Source organism: Lissotriton vulgaris, chromosome 11 (genome assembly GCF_964263255.1).
Source record: "Lissotriton vulgaris chromosome 11, aLisVul1.2, whole genome shotgun sequence".
In the NCBI taxonomy this organism is placed as follows: domain Eukaryota; kingdom Metazoa; phylum Chordata; class Amphibia; order Caudata; family Salamandridae; genus Lissotriton; species Lissotriton vulgaris.
The window spans coordinates 1,009,585,461-1,009,609,995 of record NC_141699.1 but is presented as its reverse complement, the minus strand read 5'-3'; the positions used below and the strand labels follow the sequence as shown (position 1 = coordinate 1,009,609,995).

Genomic DNA, 24,535 nt, shown 5'->3' with positions numbered 1-24,535 from the left:
GATGACCAATAAATGAGTTGTACTTGCTTCAGCTGTGTCCTGTGTCTTCAGTACATCTCTACTTCCAACAATCACCAAAGCCGAATTTTTTATCCTATCTCTGTACATACTTCAAACACCAAATATGAATGGAATCACTTTTGAAATGTGTTCTAGAGAGGTGTTACTGATCCATGACTAATAATTAATGTAAACAAAGGAAGAAAAGTAATGTTACAAATGAATACACACAATTTTAATTTGCCATGTTTAGTATCACGTCCCAACGTTTTCAGACTCCTAAAACCACAACAAACACCGGTTTTCTTTCTCTTGGAGAGGCAGTAACCCTAAATGAAACGAAATCCACTTGCAAAACATTGATATTTTACCAACACCTTAAAGGAGGCAGTAACCAAATCGCAAAGGGGACGATGTCCTTTCGGGACCCCTTCCCCAATGGAAATGTACAAAAAAAGTTGTTGAAAAATAGGAAGTGGCCCAGGGAATTACTACCAACTATTTGACAAACTTAAGAAAAAAAATCCTTCTTAAAAGCAGCCCCGTTTCCTTTGATAAAAGCTGACTGCATCTGAAAAGAAAGTTTCGCTTTATTTAACTGCAATCAGACATGTTGGTCTGCTGACACAAATTTGATTTTTAGGAATTCAAATATTAGTACATAGGTTGTTCTTAAAAATCTTTACCAGTTGTAAAAAATACTTTGCAACCAGATATTCGTACATCCAGCCAATATGTTACACCAATTCAAAGCAGGCAGGATAATGCGCCAAAGAGATGGGCATGGTTGCCACATCTGGTACCAATCTCTAGGCAGCTATGCATGTTACAGGGTTTGGGTGAAAGAGAGTATCTGTGTGTGCATATAATCTAAGCATAACCAGTGCTTAATTTGAAACAGCGGTTTGCGGTGCTCAGCACCTTAACTTAATTGTCAGTCCTGGGGCCTGTCACAGTCTGCCACAAGGTGGCACTGTCTTTCTAATTTATAGATGACCACAACAACAGTTAGTTATTAACTCAATATACGTTAAAAATGAATATTACCTGCCACCCAAGCCATTCTTATAGCTTTGGCGGCCTGAAATAGTCCGAATTGTTACACTTGTAGGAGTGTGATGGTTAGTAGTTGTGTTGTTACTGTTATCATTGGAAGGACTGGCAGTGGCAATTTCTGGCACAAGGTGCAGTGGCCTACTGACGACGGCCCTGGCACTTAGGTTTTTGTAAATTAAGCACTGAGCATAACATAAGGAAAAACAACAGAGACTAAATGAAGTCTCTGGGGCATCAGTAGGTAGGAAAACGTGGAGATGTGGTTAGTCTGGTGATCTTATCTTCCTCCAACAACTCTTTCTGTCTCTAATTATGATATACTCAATGTGTGCCATCAAAGACAGATACAGACAGTGTGGGCCAGACCTACAAAATCCATGGAAATCTATGCAGGCATAAGAGGATGCCTAGGAATAGGATCTGGAGAATTCATTAAAGTCTCAAATATGCTTCTGGACATTAACTCTTTCGCTGCGGCGGCTATTCCGCCGCAGTGCTAACGGCCGCGGGGGGGGCGCGCGGGTGAGCTGCGCGGGTGACAGAATCGTTCTGTCATGGCTCGCGGGTGAGCTGTGCTCATGACGGAACGGTTCCGTCACGGCCCCGCCCGCTCAATTAAACGCGCCGCGCAGGCGCGGCGGCCGGGCCGTGACGGAACCGTTCTGTCATGAGCACAGCTCACCCGCGAGCCGTGACAGAACGGTTCCGTCAATAGCCTCGAAGAGGTTAAAGAATTCCGAAGAATGGCAGGTGTATGTATCTTTACCCTACTGGTATGCTTTCAGATTTCCAGCTAAGAGGAAAATTTGTTGAGAAGTGTTAGTGGAAATGTGCAGATGCGCCTTTATTTCAATTGCCTGTTTTCCATCAGATGGAAAGTACTTTTCTATGTGAATTAATGTAATTCCATATGCCAAAGTGTTGGTAGCACTTACCTACACTAAGTGCACCACTTTCATGTTTAAAAGTACTTTGTGTGTAACTTACTTTGGTTTCTCTTCAAAACGAAAACATATTTCGCTCGTTTAAAAGTACTTTGTGGAGGAATTATGAATGGAAATGCTCTTGATTACTCTTAAAGATTAAAATAAGTGAGCCTTCGCTATTTATATATTTATGGATCAAATGATAAAGACTTTGACTGTATTTTCTATGCCTCGCTTTCTCCAGTATAAAACCATGAGTGCTCATAAATTTCTCTTGGAATTCAGTGGTAAGTTGTGAGTACTACAAGAATGAGAAAACACCCATGCATAGCCACCTTTGCGAGACAGAACCTGACCCTCATCTAGGATGAGAAACATCTCCCCCCTACATCATTCTAATAACTGCTGAAAATCTGGAACTTCAAATGGACTCTCTGCTGACATGTTTGGAATTTACTAGAGCAAACTTTGCAAATCATGATTAGTTGAATCTGAATGTAAGAATTCTATGTTAAATCCCATCTTTTCTGTGCTCTTATCTTTCACATATGTGTGCCAATCATTGTGGGCCAGATTCACAAACTGCATTTTGTAGTACATAAATAGGGCTCCCGGTTTTATGGTATTTTATTTTTTTAACATCTCCATCTGCATTTCTCCATATTTATTTTTAGACATCTTATTGGTATTTATCCATATTTATTTTGTGCTTTAAGAATAAATGGAGTCATAAGATTGTATATTCCCACATTTATTTAGCTGATAAACATGCACTCATACTTTTATGCCTGTCACATTTTAACAAGTTAAGCAGCCAAATATAGCAATATATATATGCTAACATAGGCCTATATTTAGGAAAATCTCAACCAGTTTTTTAACTGCCCATGCTGTCCGTCTGCTCAGCTGTTGTCCTGAAAAGCATGAAAGACAGCCTCGAGAGTCACCCACAAGAAGCAACATTTTCTGTATTTTTCCACTTTTAACCCCTTCCATGCGGCCGCTATTCCTCTGCCCCGATCTCTGCACATGTAAGTATACTACTTAGCATTAATCGTGAGAAGGACTGGAGAGTGGGGGGAAAAGGTGGAATAAGTACTCAAAAACGGGTTTTATTAAGGGACATTTACGGAGGATGTTTGGAAGGGACATGCTTATATAAAACACATACCCAGAAAAGAGTAAGATTGTTCGAATTAAAAAACCTACACTTCGATAGTTACTATAGCCCTACAAGTGGACAAAACAGGCTTACATATACTGCAGCCTTGGAGCACGTCAAGCATAATACATGGACAGCCACTGGTACTGCAATACACTCCTATATTGTTAAAATACATTATGAGAATCAGGATACGAGAGGGGGGGGGGGGTTACGAGGCAGTGGAAACAGAAGAGTGTAAGGGTTCCTACAAAAACAATAGTTTCCAAACTAAACAAGTTTTAAGGCAGAGACGAGTGAGAGTGAGAGAGAGCAAGGTTGTGTTTTTGTCACTGTGGGCATGTAAGAATCCAGGGTGAAATCCGACAGATACTTCACCATACCCGACTGAAAGCACCTGTACCCAACTATTTACTACAGAATACATTTTTCAGGGGGGTGTAGCACCCCAAACACCCCTTCTGAAGCTAGGCCCCAGTATGGCACACTGCCCATAAAACGAACTACTGCTGCTTATCTTTAACTATTGCGAATAGCCATTCATGAATGTAAATTTTAGGGTGTCCAATAAATAATTTGTTTTAGATCAGATTTAGGTTTAAAAGAATGTTCTACTAAAGGATGTATCCAACGCAGAATTATCGCCCGCAGTTATTTGCACGAACCCCAAAAAGAGGTATCCTTTTGTGAAGTTTCATGATTTCGCATCATTTTTATCATCCCGCTTGCAGCACTCTTTCCAAGTTTAAATGTGCCAGCCTTGGCAGTTCGGGCTGGACTGTTCCCATGAGGCACAGGGTCAGACTGATTTGCATATAGCCATGTCTGAACTGGGGTGGCAGAGTGGGCTAAAGAACGGCGATGGATTAAACCCAGATCTTTTGACTGGGTGTGAGTGTTTGATTGATTCAGATGCTCCGTCCATCACCACCCCCTTTTGTACAGCCTTCTCTTCCAAAGCAGCAGTCTAGAAAAGTGATGGAGACCCACACAGATGTGTTGGGTGTTCTATGGAGAGCAAGCAACATGACACTCACCTTTTGGATCATGATTGAAAACTGGCCCAGCATCCTGAATCCTCTGGCGAAATAGATGCAGTTGCACCACCCTATAATCAAGGCGATGGAAAGCGGGATATCTACTGCTTCACACTGAAGGCACCGCATTATCACAACGGAGAAGATCAGTATAGAATACAGCACCCTGGGGAAGTAAAGATAGAATTCATGCAACATTTACCTTTAGTTTTTCAACAATGCGTACATGAGTTAAAAAAAACCAGACAAAAAGCCCAGAATTTTCAGGTTCTCAGAATGCATGACTGCACTAGATGTGTCATATGGGAAACATCTTTTAGGACGAAGCCCCAACCACGCTGTGTCTTCACAGCGCCAACAACAGAACAAACGCGTCTTAAGCACACATTCATTCTGCACCCAAGTCGTTAGAATGAACTCCATGCGGGGGGAGGGGGGCATTGGTGGTATGGTGTTGGAATGAAAGTCAAGCACCTTCCCTGTTGTTGCGCAGAACAAGAGTTGGAATAGTAAATTAAACTATTACAAAACCCAGCACCCCCCTGAGGCAAGTCGTTATAACAACTTGCATACAGAACAAATGCGTTCTAAAGGCGCGTTGGTTCTAATGACGACGTTACCAAGGCATGCTTGATAAACGCATGCGGAACACCGTCATACATTTGTGGCATATACTTGCATTATAGGCAGGGCCACTGCACTTTCCATGTTCTTATTGATTTGTTTTGCTTGCCACATAATTCACCATCTGCTACATAACTTTCAGATTTCAACCAAAAAAGATTTTACGTCAAACTAAAAATTGTCCTGGGTTAATAACAACATGGCATAAAAACCCAACACAGCTCCTAACATGTACCAAAAGTTAACTGATGAACTTCTATTTCTTCATTATTTTATGCATGAACTAAAGATATTGCCCAGATGATGTTATTAGTACTGTTAGTGAATGATCCAGTTATCCTGTATATGGTTTAGTGCTGCTCCATATATACCAGATGGGTGGAATATATAGCACACCTTTAGCTGGAGGTTGCCTCATTGATGTTATCACTTATAACATGAACCATCTGTCTGAACAAAAAACACATGGTGTTTTGAGCATACTCCACCCCCAGTCACTGCACTGTGAATTAAAGACAAATCCAGTGACTAATATGACAGTGTTTATGTACTGGTGAATGTGCATGATCTAGATTAATGTATACAGTGCTGAAACAGGTTGGTCAGTCTTTATTGGTGTATAAAAGGTTTTAAATTTGGGATTTGCATTGCATGCATGCTTTCTTTAATAATATTTGCATATTTTACTCAATCATAATTGCACTTTGTTTTTATTCGTCCACTTTTGTAGGGAAGTGCCCTTTTTTGGTATGGTCACCCCCACACATTGCTCTCCAGTGCTGATGGTTATGACCCTGAAAGTGCACTGGAGCTTGCTAGCCAGACCGCCAGGGTCAAGGCTTTCTTCCTGAAATGGATACATGTGAATGGGAAACCCCAATTGGCAAAGACTTTAGCGGGCACATGCATCATTGTCAATTGCGTTTGCGTTGGCGAATGCAATTGACAAAATTGGGATGCATCCTGTTTTTTGCAATTTTAGAAATCGCAATCATGTTGCGATTTCTAAAATTGCGATTGCATTTAAGAAATCGCAATTTGAGATTTCTTAAATGCAATATTTGAACATTTTAAATTTGCGAATTCGCAAATAGGGACAGGCAAATTACCATGAAGTTGACCTTCATGGTAATTTGCGAAAACTTTCAAAAATGCACAAAAGTGCATTTTTGAAAGTTTCATTTTACACACACACATGCCCTTGGGGGGCATGTGTGTGTGCAAAATGCACTTAAAGTTATATTTCAGGGGTGCAGGGGGGGTTCTTTGGACCCCCCCTGCACCCTTGAAATTGCATTCTCAATTTGCGATTCGTAAATTGCTAATCGCAAATTGAGAATGACTTCCTATTGATTCCTATCGGCCTCTTGGCCCATAGGAATCAATGGGAAGGGATTCCTTAATTGCGATTCGCAAATTGTGAATCGCAATTAAGGAATTTTTAGAAATCGCAAAAAAAATTGCGATTTCTTGATGCATAGCCTTTTGCGATTTCTTAATTGCGATTCCTTAATTTTCGCAATTACGAAATCGCAAACGGCAACAATGATGCATGTGGCCGTAATTCCCTAATAAGTTCCTGGTAAGTGGTACGAATCGGTACCCAGAGCATGGGAGTAAAGGGTCACCAGGGTCTGAAGCACTGATTTTGCCATCCTGAGTGACCCAATTAAACAGTTGATAGCAGGTCTGCCATTGCAGACTACAGGAGCAAGGCAAACTGCTCAAACTCAACTTAGCTCTCACTATGAGTGCCAAGGTCCTTGCACTATTATTAATAAATGTAAGTCACCCCTAAGGTAAACCTCTTGAGCCCAGGACGCAGGGTGCATTATTTTAAAGTTGTGGACATATAAGAGCCAGCTTATCTATCTCTATAGTAGCCTCTTTCCATTAAGGCCCACTGTAGGTGCTCAGGGGGCCACAGGCTAATATGGACATCCAAGGCTGCTAGTTTCAGTATGGTCCCACTGACATATGTAACCTTTGGTATCAAACAACATGCACCCAGGTGGCTACCTTCGAGGTTGCCAACCTGGTTGCCCCAGCTTCCCTGTGCCCTGGTTGACAACCTACAGGTGCTGCCACCAAGACAGGAATCTGATCCCCCTGTAGGATGTTTGAAGGCTCCCAGGAGTCAGAAACATAGGCCTGGACGGGAAGGAGGTGACACTTCCTCCTTGACAGGATGGCTAGTGAAGTGTCACATCAAGGCGGTGAGCTTCAAAGCTTTCACCACCTCTGATATGCATCCAGGATGTGTCCCAGACGAAGACAGTGCCACCTCCTTGGTTCCAGGCACATTTGCTCCTGGACAGGAGGGAACATTAGGTAGTCAGGAGGTGTACAGCCCCAGAAGGCTAGCCACACCATTAGGGTGGGATACCTGGTCTGTACAGCCAAGAAAGTATTTTGCCATTCAAAAGTGGTAGAATAAAGGGTTCTGGGTAGACAAGGTGACATCCCTCCCTCCCAGATGAGGTAACCTCAGGGGCAGATTTGCCGATCGGGCTAGTAGCCCACTGATTAAAAGCAAAAACACCCCGAATGCCCCACAATCTATGATTAAAGAGGTACCCTTGGCAGCAGAAACTCAGATCTGAATCGGCTTATGACAGAGGCAAGAGACAAGACTAGAGTCTGTGGCTTCGGAAACTGCACAAACAAAGAGCGCACATCTCTGCACCTGTAGCAACCACCCTTCAACTGCAACTCATCCTGGACCAGAAACCTCTTTCCCCAGCACGAGGAACTTCTCTGGGAGCCAGAGGCAACTCCTGAACTCCCTTGGACTAGCGGCCCTAGTCCCCTGCAACTCGCAGGCACCAACCACTTCAGAAACCAAAGATTCACTGGCCATCAGGCTCACCGAGAGATCACCCAAAAGCAAAAGGTCTAGAGGATTTTGAGAAACATAGTCCTGACTTTCAGCAAGTTCTAGGTGGCTACCGCTTTCCCCCACCTCCAGGACGTCAAACTAACTTCACGCTGAGCTTGCTGCTGCCAAGGCTTATTGGTGGCCAGTCTGGCTACCACTACCTTTGTGTGATGCTGCACCTCGAAGGAACTCGACAGTACCTTCAACTCACCTCCCCATGGCGCCACTGTCAAATGTTGGCTTCTGTTTCCTCAACAGCTCTGTTGAAGAGTTAAAACCAGCTTTCCCGGGGATTGCGCTTCAGCACCAGGGACAGCCAGCGCCCTTTTGCATCTGGGCCCTAAGAGCCAGGTATAATTTGACTGACTTTTGAGGCCTGTTTCTGAGACCCGCATCATCGTAGCCCTCTGTAGATTCCACTGGACTCGTCCAGCAAGGGACAGATTGCCACTAGTACTTTTTGCCATTGACCGCAATGTTAATGTTTTGTTGAAATGCACTGATTTATTTATCCTTCAAAAATCCATAACTCCGGTTATATTAATCTGATTGTGTTCTTTTTGGTGTTTAAATTTATATATTAAAATTTGCTTTATTTTTGTAAATTGGTGTCAGATTTTTTTCTAGTAGTGTTAATTACATATTGTCCATGTTGGGGCTCTGAATTTCTTAACACGTTCCTCTAGTGAAGCCTGACTGCTCTATGCCACTCCACCAGGAATGAGTTAGGAATTTATTAGTGTGAATCAAAAAATCAATTTTGGGGCACTGTGAGAGTATATCATAGTGAAGCCTAACTAGCCCCCCCTGCATAATAGTCCACTTTCCTGCACCTTTCGATTCCCTGTCTTTAAATAGGCATTATGTTTTACCTCTAAAGTATTTGCGCTTACCGTCAAGGAATTAATCTAGGGTTTCTGGAGAAAGGCGGTTCCACAGGGTAACCAACCTTACTAATAGGACAGCTAGGGGCACCTTAATTGCTCTCATCACTGTCACAGATTGTGGCTCATAATAGGACCATGATTGCCATCTGTCTGGACTTAAGGGTCTCAATCAATAGTTGGTTTGCCTTTTGGGTAAAGCAGCTTTTTTCACCATGGTATTTTGTCTCTGCATCCAGTCTTGTAGACTTAAAAGGAACTAGCCCTGTTTGGCACTTAGGGGTCTATTATGGTATGTGTGCGTTGTCTTATCACACATGGGGAGTGAGTCCAATTTTGCTATTGCCACTGACATAGAGGCAATGAGGGCACTGTGGTGGCAAGGCCCATCACTCCTTCAGGAGCTAACCATGTCAGATAAAAACATATGCAATACTCTACATAGTTGTCACTATTTTACATGGTATGCACAGCACAATTTGACTCTGACACATTGTTAAACATGAAAGACAAGCAAACAGATACCAAGGTCATGGATGGTTGTCAGGTAAATATTCAAATGAACTATGGCATGTGTCAACACTCTTTGCAGAAATTCAGATAGCCACATTTCAGTGTGAATGTCACCCAGCCAATGAGCTTCACTCCAGATATGCATACCACACTACATACTGACAATTGTTGCAACACACCATATTGTTGTGCAACAGTCCCCTTCCAGACACTTGACACATTGGAATCTCCCTCAAATGTCTTAATAAACCACGGATCAGTTTAAAATATCAAAGGCAGTCTGATCTGCACAGTATTTGCCAACATGGAAATGCACCATGTCTTAAATTAGATGTAGAGTCATATGATGCAATCTTCTTCTGCAAAGCCGAGAGGGAGAGATCAGTGGCTGCTGGTGCCGCCATGTGAGTATTTTCCTCTGAAGCTGTAGGTATGCATGCTTCCTTGAGTATTGGAATGTGGGATGAGATTGATTATTCTCTCCTAATGGAGGCTGATTAATGATGTTAATCAAGGCTGTAATCTTTTCTACTTGTGGACTTCGATCACAACATTCAGCTGCTACAATGCTCTCTATATCGGTGTTTCGTTGTGGGTGTTTCTGTGTTATTGTTGTGCGTTTGCTACCTCCTGTCCCAAAAGTAGAGGACTTCCTTTGGATTTTTAGCATTATGATTTTTTTACCTTCACTTCACGTTTATTGCAACCTCTCTGCACCTCATCCACAGACCAGATCAGCCTATTGTGATGAGCTCTTACCTTAAATTCTAAAGACCTTGCTCAGGTGGTTTTTCACCATATTAGTGTGAGGAAAATCCCAGGACGTCTAATGTACACTGTGAACACTCGGGATGGATCAATAATCAAGTAGGAATAATCAAACAATTTAACAATATCTATATAAACTATATATCTTTAATGAGTACTTGTATAAAAACAACATGTAAAATGTGACCACGAGGTCAAACCACATAATAAGAATAAAAAAATAATTCAATGACACACAATTATAATAATCAAACTATATAAAATTCATAATCAGTACATGAAAATTGGACACAAAAATGCATGTAGTACGGCAAATATTACAAAGGAGCATAAGAACTCTTTGCTATGGAATGTTTAACGTGCCTAGATAGGCTAAGGGTGTCTGTCGAACTATCTAAGCCCACTGTTCTAAAGAATGAGCTTATTCTAACTAATTACGACTTGCAATATTACCTGATAGCTGTACCTAACCAAAGGTATTCATTCATCCTGACTCGCTTCAGAATGACATCTTTCATCGAATGGCTAGCTTCCCCGTAGCCAATGATTTGTCCGCTAATTTATGTAAATGCCCCTGCGACAATAAACACACTCAGTTGTACTCTTTTGTAAATTGTATGAAAAGTGGAGGAAACATTATATTTTAGGCCTTTTACAGTTTCTATCTATTACCTAATGTCGTCCGGCGTACCTCTTTTACAGACACTGCTCACCATTGTATAAGAAGGTCAAGTTTTTTTATGGAGCGTTTTTTTTATGTTTGGAGAACATTTTGATAGGCGACACGAATAACTCTGTATGGAAATGGATAAGTGATCATAGGATACATGTCTCTTAAATCAACTCACCTTTCACATAAAAAATATTAAAATATGAACTCTATTAATAATTACATTAACATGAATCAATATAGGACACTACAATAGGAATGTATGGCAGACCCAGATTTTAGGTTTTTACACTCCCGAACACACATTTTAGATTGCATGTATAGAATTTTAGCGGGTCAAGCTGATCGAGGTGATAGATTAAAATTTAACTAGAAATGAGGTGAACAGTTATTTAAAATACGTACTGTTGTCAATGTTATGGGACTTTTATTGTATTGTGTTTTTTATGTATCTTTTTTTATGTATCTTCTTTGATGTGCTTTTAAGGTCTAATTTATCAGACCCTCCAGGATTTCGCGGTTTGCGCGAAATCAGCAGTTTTGTAAAAATACCCCGCTTTTTACAAAAGTGCCCGGGAAATCATCACTTTTGTAAAAATGGCGCAATTTTTACAAAAGTGCCCGCAAAATTGAAAGAATGTAGGGAAAAGGTAAGGTTGTAAGGTTGTACATTTCTACGGTAATTGTAATTCTTCACTTGCCTGCATGGATGTTACAATATTACAAGCATTGAAAAATGTTTAGAATTTGTGTTTTCCTATGTCAAGACCACCTTATGGATCATTCAAAAACAAGATGCCTTGTTTTTTGCATTTGTGTCAACAGCACTGTGCGACCACATTACTATGCATCGTTAATCACAGCAGATGTCTGCATTCGATGTGTGGTTTGAATTTTCTCTACTTACATATAATAAACCTTTTAGAATACTGTACAAACTGTAATGTCCTTATGTTTCATGTTTGGAATTGTATATCTTTCCCCTACTCATTCCATCAGTCCCTGTGTATTTAAGAATCAGCAGTTTCCACATAAGCTTTTTCCAAAGTCCATTCCGTAAAAGATCATTTTTGATTTATTCAGTGATCACCATATTAATTATACATTGTTGCTACTACCGGCATTTTTTATTATCTTGGGAATTTGTTTTTATGAGTATACATTCCTTCCTGATCGAATAAGGCCGGGAAGCCATAGGCACTCGGATTTGTTTTCAGCCGACACTGCTAAGAGCTGACTCATGGTAAACGTCACCCCCTTTATCTCCCGGCTGCTGCACCTTGATGTGCACGCTTTTGCCGGGCCTACCAGCTGATTGGGAATGCCACGTTAGCGGGTCATTACCTGCTGATGAATACATGACGATTTACCTCGCACCATGACGCAGGCTATAGTGTAACCCCAGGTTTGCTTGATTTCCCACAAACTGCCACCCATTGCCTGCAACTGTTAATTAATAGCATAAATAGATTTAAGTATGTTAGAGTGACCATTGGGTTTAGCCAGAAACCATATTTGTGGCAGTTCGACAGTCCGCCAAATTGGCCCACAGAACCTGGTTTTGTGATGGTAATTCCTTCAGTCGATACCCATTGGCTGAGATCCACACGCCTGGAAGGAAAGTAAATGACCTGAGACACAGAAAGCCTGACGCCTGGTTTGTAGGTTCTGGAATGCCATTTCCTATGGGATGCTGCCAGGCCATTTTTGATAGGCTTCTCAGAACCTATACTAAAGAAAATGGAGGATTGCATTTCCAAGGGATAACAGCCTTCACCTGTGGGTTGCTTCCTCTGTTCCATATCCGAGGTTGCCTATTTCAAAGTGGAATACTCTACTAAAACAGTTTCCATTGATTTAAGGCAGAAAATGAATGATTATTAGTAAAATGAAGTGCCACAAAAATTTAGCTTAATTTCCATATTTGTGCCACTAAATTTGCATCGATTAAAGTTGATAGGTAAGTAAGTGAAGAGCTGTCATAGTGAGCATTCTTTCTCAGATAAATGCCCTTCAGTGTTACAAATTGTCTATGGGTGGCTAGTAATCTAGATTAATTGAGTCTTTGATTCATCATGAGAGCATGTCTACTTGTTATGACATTGCAACTACATGCAATAGTAGAGCCGTTTGATGGCATGGGCAAAGTTAAATCGCCCAGAGCCACAATACCCCTCACAAAGTAATTTAATCTTTGCTCATCCTTTCATTCTCTGTTTCAGCTTCCCTTCCTCTCTATTCATGATGCTCTTTAATTCAGCATTGTTCTATCTATCCCTACTCCACAATTATCTGCCTTTATATACATCTTTAGCTCGTCCCCTATATATCGCTCTATCATCTCTCCCGATTACCACCCTGTGTACCTCTCTGTCTACCTGCCTAAAATGTATTCTTGTAGTTATTTTGCTTTAAATCTGGATTCTTTCACCAAAAGAAATGACTTTTGAAACTGCTTGTTCAAGCTGTCATTTGTGAAATGTGACTAGTGGACACCAGGCAGCTTGAGCTTTTGGCTGCTTTTGTGTGTCCCATGTTCGTGAAAATTTAACATGTAATTCAGTTCTCTTTGGCTCCAAGGGATTTAATTATACAGAAAATGGTGAAAAGTTAAAAGTTGTGTGGAACAAGGACACCAAAATGGTCCTTGGATACTCTATGGCCCACCTAAACCATCTGGTATACATCAAGTGGATCATCACCTGAATCGAATGAAAGTGGACTCAACTTAAGGGATCACAATGTAGAAGTGGATAGGGTGTTTATCAATGTCAATGAAAATACCAGTCAACTGGGCATGGAGCATGTAAGGTTCAGCAATGAGTCCTCTGTGGCTACCATTCCAAACAGTGATTGGGTCAAATATATATATCTGTGATGGAATTAGAAGCAAGAGAGGCTAACAGACACAGAAAAAAGACTATAACAATACAATAGGAAATGAAGCAGAAGACATTATGACGCTCTGGGGACCCGTGTAATTATAGTGGCAGGCTTGTAGCCCCTAACTAAGGGAAGCTGCAAGTATAAGACATTTTTTAACAAATAAGATGATTCACTGGTTAAGTGGGGTCAAGTAATGTAGCTCGGTGATGAGAGAGAATATCCTTTTTGTTATTATAATTTTACTTATAAAGCGCTCAAACACAACTGGGGTTCCCTGGAGCTAGATGAGCAAAAAGAAGCCACAGAAGGACAACAGAATTATAAAATAATAAAGTTTTGAGTACTTTAAGTATTTGTAGAAATACTAGTGTCTAGGTTGGATGGCATAGACTGAATTCTTAAGGGATTTGATGCTATAACTTTGGCATATCAGAAGAAATGATATGACATTATTGGTACTGGATTCTGAGAACCCCACATGGAGTGACTTTGGCCCCTTAATAATAGCAATTGATTTTAATGTAGACCTCCAACATAAATTACATCATGATGAAAGTCTTAAACTTAGAGATGAAGCATGGAACATACCCACAAATGGAGACCCTGTACTCGAAGATGAAAGTGGCAAGCAAAAGACTAGCAAAGTTGACAATGTCAAAGGGTAGAGGGCATGCAGCAATCTATTTGATCATGACTAGCTAGGAAGACCTGCATTCAATACCTACCTTCATAGTAGCCAGATAAACTATGTAATAGCCAATTTGGCATTATGGACCAAGGTGGATGACTTTAGGGTCTTGTCTTGCTGGTAGATGACTGGCTCTACAAATTGTAACAGATGCAGAAAATGTCATCTGAGCAAGCATTGAAGGTTCTATAATGAGCCATAAAATAGATAACATCCAACTATCTCTCAGGTGAGTCTGGATGTGGAAAAATCTATTCCAGTAGTTCTTAATGTTTTTCTGAATTTGTTGGAACACCTAAGACCTATATGCTCTTTGATAATAAGGTTATCTTAGCTACCCATGTGTAGAGGTGAGGAAATCTGGTCCATCAAAAGGAGGGCAGTAACACGAGGATACTTTATGGAAAAATAATTATAATTTTAAGCTTCAGCTGCTTAGTCTAACTGATAGCAACCCAAATATTTCTAGTGTCTCTCTTAGATTCCCTGGGTTCCTGCTGGGGATACATAAATAATGCTGTATTTCCTCTTTTGCTGTAGAACTTCTGTTAGTGGTTGATACATCTTTCCTGTTGGTGCCACCTCTGCTACCACAGCATAAAAGTAAAGGATTATGCTAGAAAAACGCATATGTAAAATACTGCGATTAAGTTTGTCCTGTCTTTCTCCATGTTGTTTCTCATTATCCAGCCCTTACCTGGGTTACCTCTCTTTTTCCCTATTTATTCATGTCTTTTAAACTCCCTTTGCTTTAGTTTTTAGAGACCTAGTTTCTTTGACGTTTGAAGTCTCTTACCACTTCTTCTTAATCGCAGGTGGGCCCCTGTTCCCCTTCTTTCACCTGAATACTTTTCTCTCTCCCCTCAGTACTTTCAAGGCTTATTAAGGTTTCTTCCCTCCTTTCAAGTTGGTCCCTTGCCCCAGGTTGTGTTTGAGAGCTCCATCCCTCACACCAGCCCCTGTTATTTGTGGTCCTGTTACACACCAGGGTAGCCATGACCCTCCATGGAGGGACTGAGACATCAAAAATTGGGACCATAACTCCTTCCTCGCCTCGGTTGTGAACATTTGGATCATCAGGTTCTTTCCTCAGGAGTGCATCGGTCTCTGGAGTTGGTGGCCATTTTTGGTGGGATGTAACTGTGCTACAGCTTCTGGCTTGCTGGCACCATTCTCCTCTGCCTCTTCTGGATTCACCCTCAGTTCTCATAGAGATGGGTTTTCATAGCCTTTTTCTGTGTTTGTTCATCCACTCTTAGTCCTTTACTCTTTTTTTCATTGTTTTCTCTTGGTAGTCTTTTTCCCGTTTTGACACAATGTCTTCTTTCCCCTTTTCAGGTGACAGTCTGCAGATGAAGGCAGAACGGCATCTTGGGACTTCAGGTATTCAGGTGAGTCTTTGTCAAACCACATTATTATTGTTGTGACTTTAAGCCCGAATCTCTCGAAAACAGTGAGAAGTGTCTTGGAATCTAGATGCAAAATTAGCATCTGATGTGATAAGCAAGCCAAATGCGTAATCTCTGAGTACTTAAGAAGAAGTACAAGGATCCAAACATTGTAACAGCAGCAATGATGTGTCAGTGCTGGTCAAAGAAAATTGGGAGGCTCTAAGGTAGTTAGAGTGCAGTAAAGTGTCAAATATCTGCAGGTGAACTCAAATGAGAGAAGGATTAGGGTCTACCAGTAATCTATATTTGCACTTTAGAAGGGGGCAGTAAAATCATAAAGTGCCTCACACAGTGGGTAACACCATTAGAAAGGGATGCGTGGGAAAGTGCAGAGTGCCTTCCTGCCTTGGTAAAGTGGTTGCAGAAGCAAGTCACAGAATAATGCAAAAATAGCTCAGTTATGTCATTCAGATCTGTATAGAGCCACACTCCTTACCTGGGAGACCTTTCAAGAACAAGTCCATCAATTGGACTGGGGGAGCCTTTTTTGATAGATTGTGCTGTTCTGTTGGTGTTTAGTTGCAAATGGCTAGAACAACATTTTAAGTGTTATGATTCAAAATGGTTTGTGAGAGTTAATATGGAAATAAAGTTGGTCCAATGTAGGTTACATGTGTATGGGTGTTATGAGGAGATCTTGGCCCAGTAACAAATTCCATGAGTGGGGCAGACCTTTGTCCTAATCCAGTGGTTCAAACAATATGCACTGTGGCTCCCCCTAGGGAGTCGTCAAACCTAGCCAAGGGAGCCAAGCACCAAGCACTTTAATGTATTTAATATTGAAGGGTCTGTTGGCTTCAGTTAAACTAATTAGACTTATACGCATGATGTTGATGATTTGTAAATGACATGCCTAAAGCTATAAAGGTAGTGCTTAATCAAGCGTGTCGAGGGAGATGACCTCCATTTTCACTGGATCCCCATGTACCAACACTCCCAAAGTAAGCGGAAGAGGCTTGATTTATTTTGTTAGACTTGTTAATAATTTAATTTTTCTCCAAATACATTTTACACCAATGAAAGTTATGAGGAAAGAACACTTGTCCTGTCTATTAAACACACTAAGTATTATAACGTATTGACATTTGTACTTGAATCACAGGTACTTCCAGTACACATTTCTTTCAGTGCACTCACATTTCCATACAGGCCGGCTCTCTCCTTGAGCACATGGAAGTAAAACACCATATACGGCATAATGCCAACATTTGGAAGAAAGAAAGAGGGACGTTTAAAAAAAATTAGAGGAATATGTTTTACTTGCATTGATTTGGAGGCAGCAATTTTAGAAGGGAGACAGCAAAAAATAAACCTGTATGTGGTTTAAAAAATTGTGAGTCACACTGCTGAGACAGGTGTGCTGGCACGAATGACATGGGTAGAAATGGAAGTGCATGCAAATATTCTTCAAGCGCACAAACACTTTGGCAATGGGGCCTACATGCATAGGGGTGCTATCTAGCACTGTAAGTGGGATAAAAAGGTTTGTGAAGCTACTCTAAAAAAGGCATGAGCAAAGAAGTGTACCTAGGAATATTTTATTAGAGGCGCCACCTTAGTAATCCGAAACACCCTGCGCATAAAATTATAATACCTTCATCAGCTTCATCCCAATAATTTTCACGGACAAAAAAATGCAAGTACTCCCTAGGCGGGGTTTACACCACCCCACCCTCCCAAAAAAGTAACAGTGGGGAGCCACGGGCAATGGATAATGGGTCAAGGGAGCAGCGGGCCGAAAAAGTTTCAGAACCACTGTCTGAATCTATAAAAAAAGGCAAAAGATATTTCAGTCAATAGCCAGCCTCTATATTTTATGTAGTTGTCAAAACATTTTGCAAGCATTTATTCAACCGTTTTGAAGGGTGGATTGGGGAATATGGAACTGTACTGCTTCCTCAGGCAGGATGAACTAATGTGGTGGGGACTATTGACTAAATCTTTAAGATTATAACAGATCCTGGTGAGTGAAATGTATTTAGGGGAGGGCATGGGGGCTTGTTACATTTAGGGATGAGAAAGAGCATTTTGTTTTATTAAATTAAATATAGTATGTCCAGTGTTGTAGCAAAGAGGCCATGGGTCCTAAAGCAAGCAAGAAAAATAGGCCCCAATCTCTTGGTTTGGTGACAATAAATTACCTATTGTTCGGGTGCAGTGGACCCCTCATTCTCTAGGCCTGGGGGCCCTATGCTTGCTGCACTCCAGTTAGCCAATGCCCCTGATAATGCCCTAATTCTTGGGATAAAGCCTTGTTGGTATAGGAGGCACTTTGGAGATATTCTACAGGAATATCAGTCACCAGGATAGTACCCCTTATTTTGATTTGTCTGCTAACATTTCTTTCTTGTTTTGCTTGTTTGTGTTTTGAACATTTGAGGTTTATGAAACCGACATGTCCGAATGGCTGGAGATGATCCGTTTGTTGGCTGGGTATTGGGTCATCAGCCGTATTTTAATCATCCTATTTTCATAAGGAGCTGCTCTCCCTTTTTCAGACTTTTTAGTCTATTTTGGCCCACAACCCTCATGTGTTTTACCTCTTGATTTAAACTTATGGAAAGGATGGTTAACATTCCTATTGTCATTTGCAGAATTCAAAATATCCAAATTATAATATATAATCATTAGATGATGAAGATAGTTTTACAAATATTACCAAAGGATGACTCTTTCCCACATTATCCACTTCATAAAGCCAAACTGAAACAACAACTACCAACAGGAGTTCAGAGCCAGAGTGCAGTCTGCTCTAGGATCCTTTCAATATCAAATAATTGAACATTCTCTTTGTTTCAAAAACCTGCATTGCTCCCCTTATCGGGGAACATGCCCCAAACAAAATGTGTTGGTCTAAGGGGGTCAAGGTACTGTTACTCATGTATGGTATTTTGCAACTCAGTATCCAACTTTGAAAAGTTTTTTTTGGCTTGTACAAAAGATAACATTTAAATAAGGTGATACTTTTACCGTACATTAGTAAAGAAAATGGTCCTCCTACAGATATATGTCCAATGTAGTGCTTTGGTCCAATTTTGATGAGATGGGGAAGCTGAAAATAAGTAACATATTTTGTAAGATATCAGTGTGAAATGTTTCTGACAATGACAGATCTATCTTTGTGCCTTCAATATTATTTTAATCAAGTATTTACCTCACAGAATAGTATTATGACAGCTCCAACTACAGTTATCAATTCTCCAGTTAGTCTCAAATAGTCTTCGTTTGTTACATATGACGCCTAGAAAAAATGTTGCATATCTTGGTCAACATGGCAAATAACACTTAAGGCTTAATCTTAAACAATACTCCACTTAAACTAGATATTACAGCTGAAAACCCCAGTCATGCCTGTACACTTTCTGGAAAGGTTACCCTTTTGAAAAGCAAAGAAATGGGCAAAATAATATTAAGTAAACAGTTCAGCAACAGTAAGTATCTATGAGTAAAGTGAGTACAGGCTGAAAAAAATCTTTGCTTAGAAGTTTGGGAATGTTTGTAAGAAAATAATTTAGATATTTTTGGTGCACAGGATCTTAATATAATGGGAAAATGGGATATGATTGATAAAGACGTGTTAACGTTGCTCCATCAGAATACATTTACAGTCAATTAGATTTCTGTTAATTTCTGGAGACAGTTCTTCCTTGTGTGTGAGAAAACAGACCTTTGTAGAGGAGATGTACAATGCTTGTCTTGATTGCATTGGCTGACAGGAGGTATTACCTTAAGTCATTCTAAAGAATTTAGCATAATCATGGGAGAATAGACACAACCAATACCTAACACAAAAGACTTTAGATGGACGTATGAGGCTTGAGTTTAGGTCCCACACAGATGCAAACTCTTTAATACCAAAACATAAAAATAATTTTGAAAAATAATTTCTAAAACTGTGTTTTTGATGAAAAAACACATCAAATTAGCCAACCACATATCCCTATTTTCAGCCAAAACAATGTCTGACACATGGAAGAGTCTGTAATGAGAGCAAGTGAACACTTTTCAAACAGAAACAGACTGACAATGACACGTTTCTCAATAAAGGTTTGAAACATTAAGAGAAAATTTCAATGGTTTAAGAGGTCAGTTTTAGCCTCTATGAACTCAAAACTTTATTTCTGACTTTGCCCCAAATATTCTTTTTGCTAAGAAGTTCAGAAAAAGTAGCAAGACTTTCCTATCATGTTTGGTTAAGCTATTCCAGAGGACTCTGACAAGTTCCAATCCAAGAAATTGTGTGCATTCCTGAAGAAAACCATAGATAGAGGGAGGCTGCACAGGTATAAAGTCTGCAGATTAAAACTAAACAAACAAACAAACAGCAGTCTAGAAGGTGACCCAACAGCTGGAATATGAGCCAAAAGTTACTGTTTCTAACATATATATCACTAGTAAATTACCTTGATGATACAGAATTAATGTTACAAGCAGGCGCGGCCGGGGCAGGTAAGAGCGGTGAGGCGGGAATTTCGACAGACAAGGGAAAATTAATTATTTATTTAATTTTCGCTTGTGGTTGTCTGTTGAATTCCACCCACCACACCTCCAACCTGGCTCCACTGCCCCAACGCTCTCACCTAATGGGCCGCTCCTGGTTACAAGGTTTTTATGCAGTTCAATGTCCACCATTTTCAATGGCACATAAGAGTGGACTGGATGATAATAGAATACTGATGGGCTGACTCAAATTAAGGGTGCTCCCAGAGGTTGTGTGACCCATAGCGTTAGACCAGTGTTACCTTCTTCTATCTCGGATTAGGTTATGCTGCCTTGTCATGTGAGCACAGACCTCTTTTTTTTTTAATTTAGTTTTTTTACACATCCTATTGACATTATATTTCTGGGCTGATGTGTTCCTCCTCCCAGTGATGGCTAACTTCTGTTGGTGTATTATCAGCACCAAAAAAATCAGTAAGTTCAACACCTGTAAAGATATAAGACTCCTATGTATGCTCAGTAATGTGTGGTGTGCGCGTCAGCATCATCAAACACCTTGATTGTATGATCACTGATATTATGTGTTGCTGAGTTGGCTGCGCGTGACTTTTTATTGAGTTTAATGAATGCTCCAATTGGAGTGCTTTGTGTATGGCCTGACCAACAGCAATCCTCTTGTCTGTCTTTCTTCTCCATTAATCCTACACAGTCGGGCAGTGATGGTAAGTGGCTAACATTAGCCCCGTGAGTACGTGTGAAAAATGGTTGCTTAGGGTCCTAGATGAGCTCTGGAATTTTAACCCACTCCGGAAACCGTATATACCTTTGGGTATATTCTGAATTTTTAGGTAAAGCAATAAAACTATTTAAAAAGCTTTAAACAGATGAAACTGAAGTAAAATAAAGCACAGATAAATACTAAAAAATACATTTTTATTGGATGATTGCTTGATGGAGCAAACGTATGGCTGAGATAGAAGGAACGAAAGCAAAATAGAATCCCCGAATGTAGAGAGGAAAAGTAAGGAGAAATATGGACACAAAGTAAAATATGTAGTATAGTGACTGTGGCTGTGTGATACACACACATGGACTTTGTTGTCCTTAGTGCTGCAGATTTCTATATTTTAACATACGATTTCAGGAAGCCTAAACTTCAGAGGCAAGAAGTATTTCAATGTCAATGGCCTACTTCAGCCAACGTTCTGGGTATAGGAAACATGTACCCATTGAAGCCATAACCTCTAAGAAGCATTCTCAAACTTAAAACAGAGTATTCCCTCAAACCTTTCCTCAGTTGAAAGATACCAATCCTGCAATTTTGATTCTCAGATCTCCCAACTTTTCAAAATATGTTATTTTACATACATTTTAATGCTGGTAGAATGTCTCAGTGGGTAAAAATTTGGCACCACTGGCATTTAGAGTTCCATTCAAGTCATTATTATGAACCCCACCATGGTTGTTAAAATGAATGCCATTTAATTGGGTAATAGTAACACCTGTCCTTTACAGTGCTTAGAAATGGCAAAAGTGTAATTTAGAGGTCTATATAAAAACAGGCTATTATTAGTGTTTTGTCATTGCCTGAGAAGAATAAAAACTAGCCACAAAGCATATTATTGCACATCGTACAGAAACAATGGTGATACAAGCCAAAAGGTCACGTTTTACTACATGAAAATTGTGAAAGTCTGTACAATGGCAGCTGGGGCTGAGACGCAAGCTGAGGGTTGTCCATGACAGGCTGAAATGATGGACCAATCAGGATGCAAATGGTGCTTCCAGGCTAATTTAAGATCAGAGGAACATGTTTCCAAGTAACTGCTTATTTAAGTGGTTCCCACTCAATCAATCCATAAGCTGTTTTGCTATTCCTGCACCTTTGTTTTGATCTCCTTTCTCCTCTTAAGTTTCCTTCCTCTCATTATGACTTACCTGGATAACAGCTCAGTGTCGGACCATCTCTTCAGGATTTCATCAACCAACAGCCACACCTCTATCAGGAGTGTCTCCTGGTGTTTCCGGCTCGTGGGTATTTCCTGTATTTGTTACCAGCATTTCCAGTCAGAGAATCAGGTGAGCATTTACGTGTCAATAGTCTTCCTCAGTATCCGTAATCATAATCACACATATATATTTGGGGCCAGATGTACGACCTGCCAAATAGCGCCTTGCAAATTGCATCGCATTTGCGACACGCAATTTGCTAGGTGCTATTTGGCATATACAACAGCGTGTTTAACACTGTTTGCGATTCCCAATGGGGTCGCAAATTGTGAGGCTCATTAATAGTAATGAGCCTCTCACAATTTGCAAGCCCATTGGGAAGGACTGGCATTCACAGGGATGGTAGCCTGCTGGGCTCAGCAGACTACCATGTCTGGGACTGCTTTTATATAGAGCAGTTTTGTTTTAAAATGCAGCCCGTTTCCATTAGAAGAAAACGGGATGTATTTAAAAAAGAAAAAATGAAACGTTTTAGTTTCATTTTTTAAGGGCAGGCAGCGGTCCCTGTGACCACTGCCTGCCTTTAAAAAATAAGATTGCATGCTTTTACAAAGGGCAAGGGGTCCCCTGTAGACCCCTTCCCATTTGCGAAAGCATTACCACCTACTTGAAGCGGTCGCAAAACATTGGTACCCAGCTTTGCAGTCGATATTAGGAAGGGAACGCCCCTTCCTAATAGCGAGTCGCAAAACAGTATTTTGTGAGTCGCAATTTATTTGCGAGTCACAAAATACTGTTTGTACATGGGGCCATGCTCTTTAGCGTGCGCAAATGGGTCTAAGACCCGTTTGCACATGCTAATAAGTGTTGTACACCTGGCCCTTAGTCTTTGTGTGCAACACTAGTCACACACACACATACCGCTCTGTAAGCACTACCACAGCTGCTTCCTTTCTCTATCTGACAAGAGAGCATTATTCTGAACATACAAGAAATGAACATAGTGTTTCTTCTCTCTCACCACAATGCCCCATTTCTCTTTACCAGATCACATAAGTTTGAGTTTGTTCTTTTCACTGCCTGTATAGTGTAGGTGGAGATTGGTGGATGCACATCAAACCCCATACCAAAAGCAACAATAGTGAACTTTAGGGATCATGACATTTTATTGCATACAATAATGTCTGCTGAATTATACTTTTCATATTAAGGGATCAGGGATCCCTTAAAGCTTCCTAGGAAAAAATCACCTACAATTGAACAATAATGTTTTGCAGCCATTGTCATTTAACTTTGCCAAATCCTGAGCATGAAAGGGAAAAACCACAATCTTACGGCTTAGAAATTCTACTAGTCTGTCTAGAGCTCATTAGCTCCATATATAAAGCTAATTGATGGAATGCACTTGAAACACAGAAACCTGTTTTGCGTCATATCCTATCCACCTCAGAAACGGTTTCAATGATATGTAACCCATTATAATATTACACATTCTGAAAGTACACGTAACGACCTGTACATTTCCATATTTTCTTCATACATCATAGGCTACTGTTGCCTCTCACTATTACACTTTTATTTTCCTTTTTAAAAAATAGATTAGCTAAAAAAATCCCTATTATCATCTCTGTAGTTTCTATTAAAATATATACCATTGTTTCAATATATTCATGCAAAGTAAAAGAATTTTTTTTTCCAAAAAGATCATATCCCAACACATAAAATAATGTAAGATGACCACCACTTAGACTGCATCTACTCACTGTAAGGGGTTTGAGTCTCATGATAGTCATGTTATCGCTTTCTTCTGGAGGTATTGGTTCCAATGGGCGGTACATGCTGATAGCAGTAAATATCACAATGTACAGAATGTAGCAGCACATCCACACCATGAAGTTTTTGTGCCCAAAAGATCTCCATTTTTCATTCAACAATTCCTTGACTGGAGTGACACTGAGAAGTTTCCTGACCTTTAAACAAGAGAAAATCACTTACAATAATGCAGATTCATCAATGCATGCAAGATCAAACATTACAAACAGTTGAGTAGTGAATTCCATCATCAGCGGCTTGTAGTGTAGTTCCTAGTTTCCCACTAGGCCCTGCGCATTGGAATAACATAAACAGTAGTATCGACGTGGAACTGCGGATATTCCAGGCCTCCACTGACTATGCTAAACTTAATTGGGTTGTGTTACCAACTAGCTCAGAGGTCACTGGAAACTTTCTTCTCTGCATAAGAAGTGATCAGCTTCCTTGGCACAGACAAGAAGGGATTCAGCTTTCCAACAACCGTGCAACATGACAACTTTGCTCCTCAGATCAAGAGTCAATCTCTAGGGTCGTGTGAAACAATAGACATGTATTTCACTCAGTCAGTCTAGTGCAGTTTATTTTCACGAGATGTAGAGAATAGAGAGACGGGCGTTTGTCAATAAAAGGTTAACATTTATTGAACAGTCTTTCTTCTCGTACAAGAGAAATGTATTGCCACAATTGCAATAATTGTTATTATAAAAAGTACGTACAGTAAGATAAGTATTGCGAAATAGAACTGTAAAAGCATTGATATGGTTTCTTAGCCATACAATGGTTTAAAAGT

At 40.3% G+C, this 24,535-nt stretch overlaps 1 protein-coding gene across 1 annotated transcript in view; it reads right to left on the bottom strand.

The window, feature by feature from the left end:
- Positions 1 to 24,535, bottom strand: part of LOC147683931 (transient receptor potential cation channel subfamily V member 6-like) — a 176,561-nt gene that overhangs the window by 57,823 nt on the left and 94,203 nt on the right. Inside the window, exons 7-10 of the mRNA XM_086944922.1 lie at positions 23,697 to 23,903; positions 18,698 to 18,784; positions 18,519 to 18,595; positions 4,182 to 4,347 (exon numbers count right to left, since the gene is read on the bottom strand). Of these exons, the coding sequence (XP_086801048.1) occupies positions 4,182 to 4,347; positions 18,519 to 18,595; positions 18,698 to 18,784; positions 23,697 to 23,903 (537 nt within the window). The remainder of the gene's footprint in view (positions 1 to 4,181; positions 4,348 to 18,518; positions 18,596 to 18,697; positions 18,785 to 23,696; positions 23,904 to 24,535) is intronic.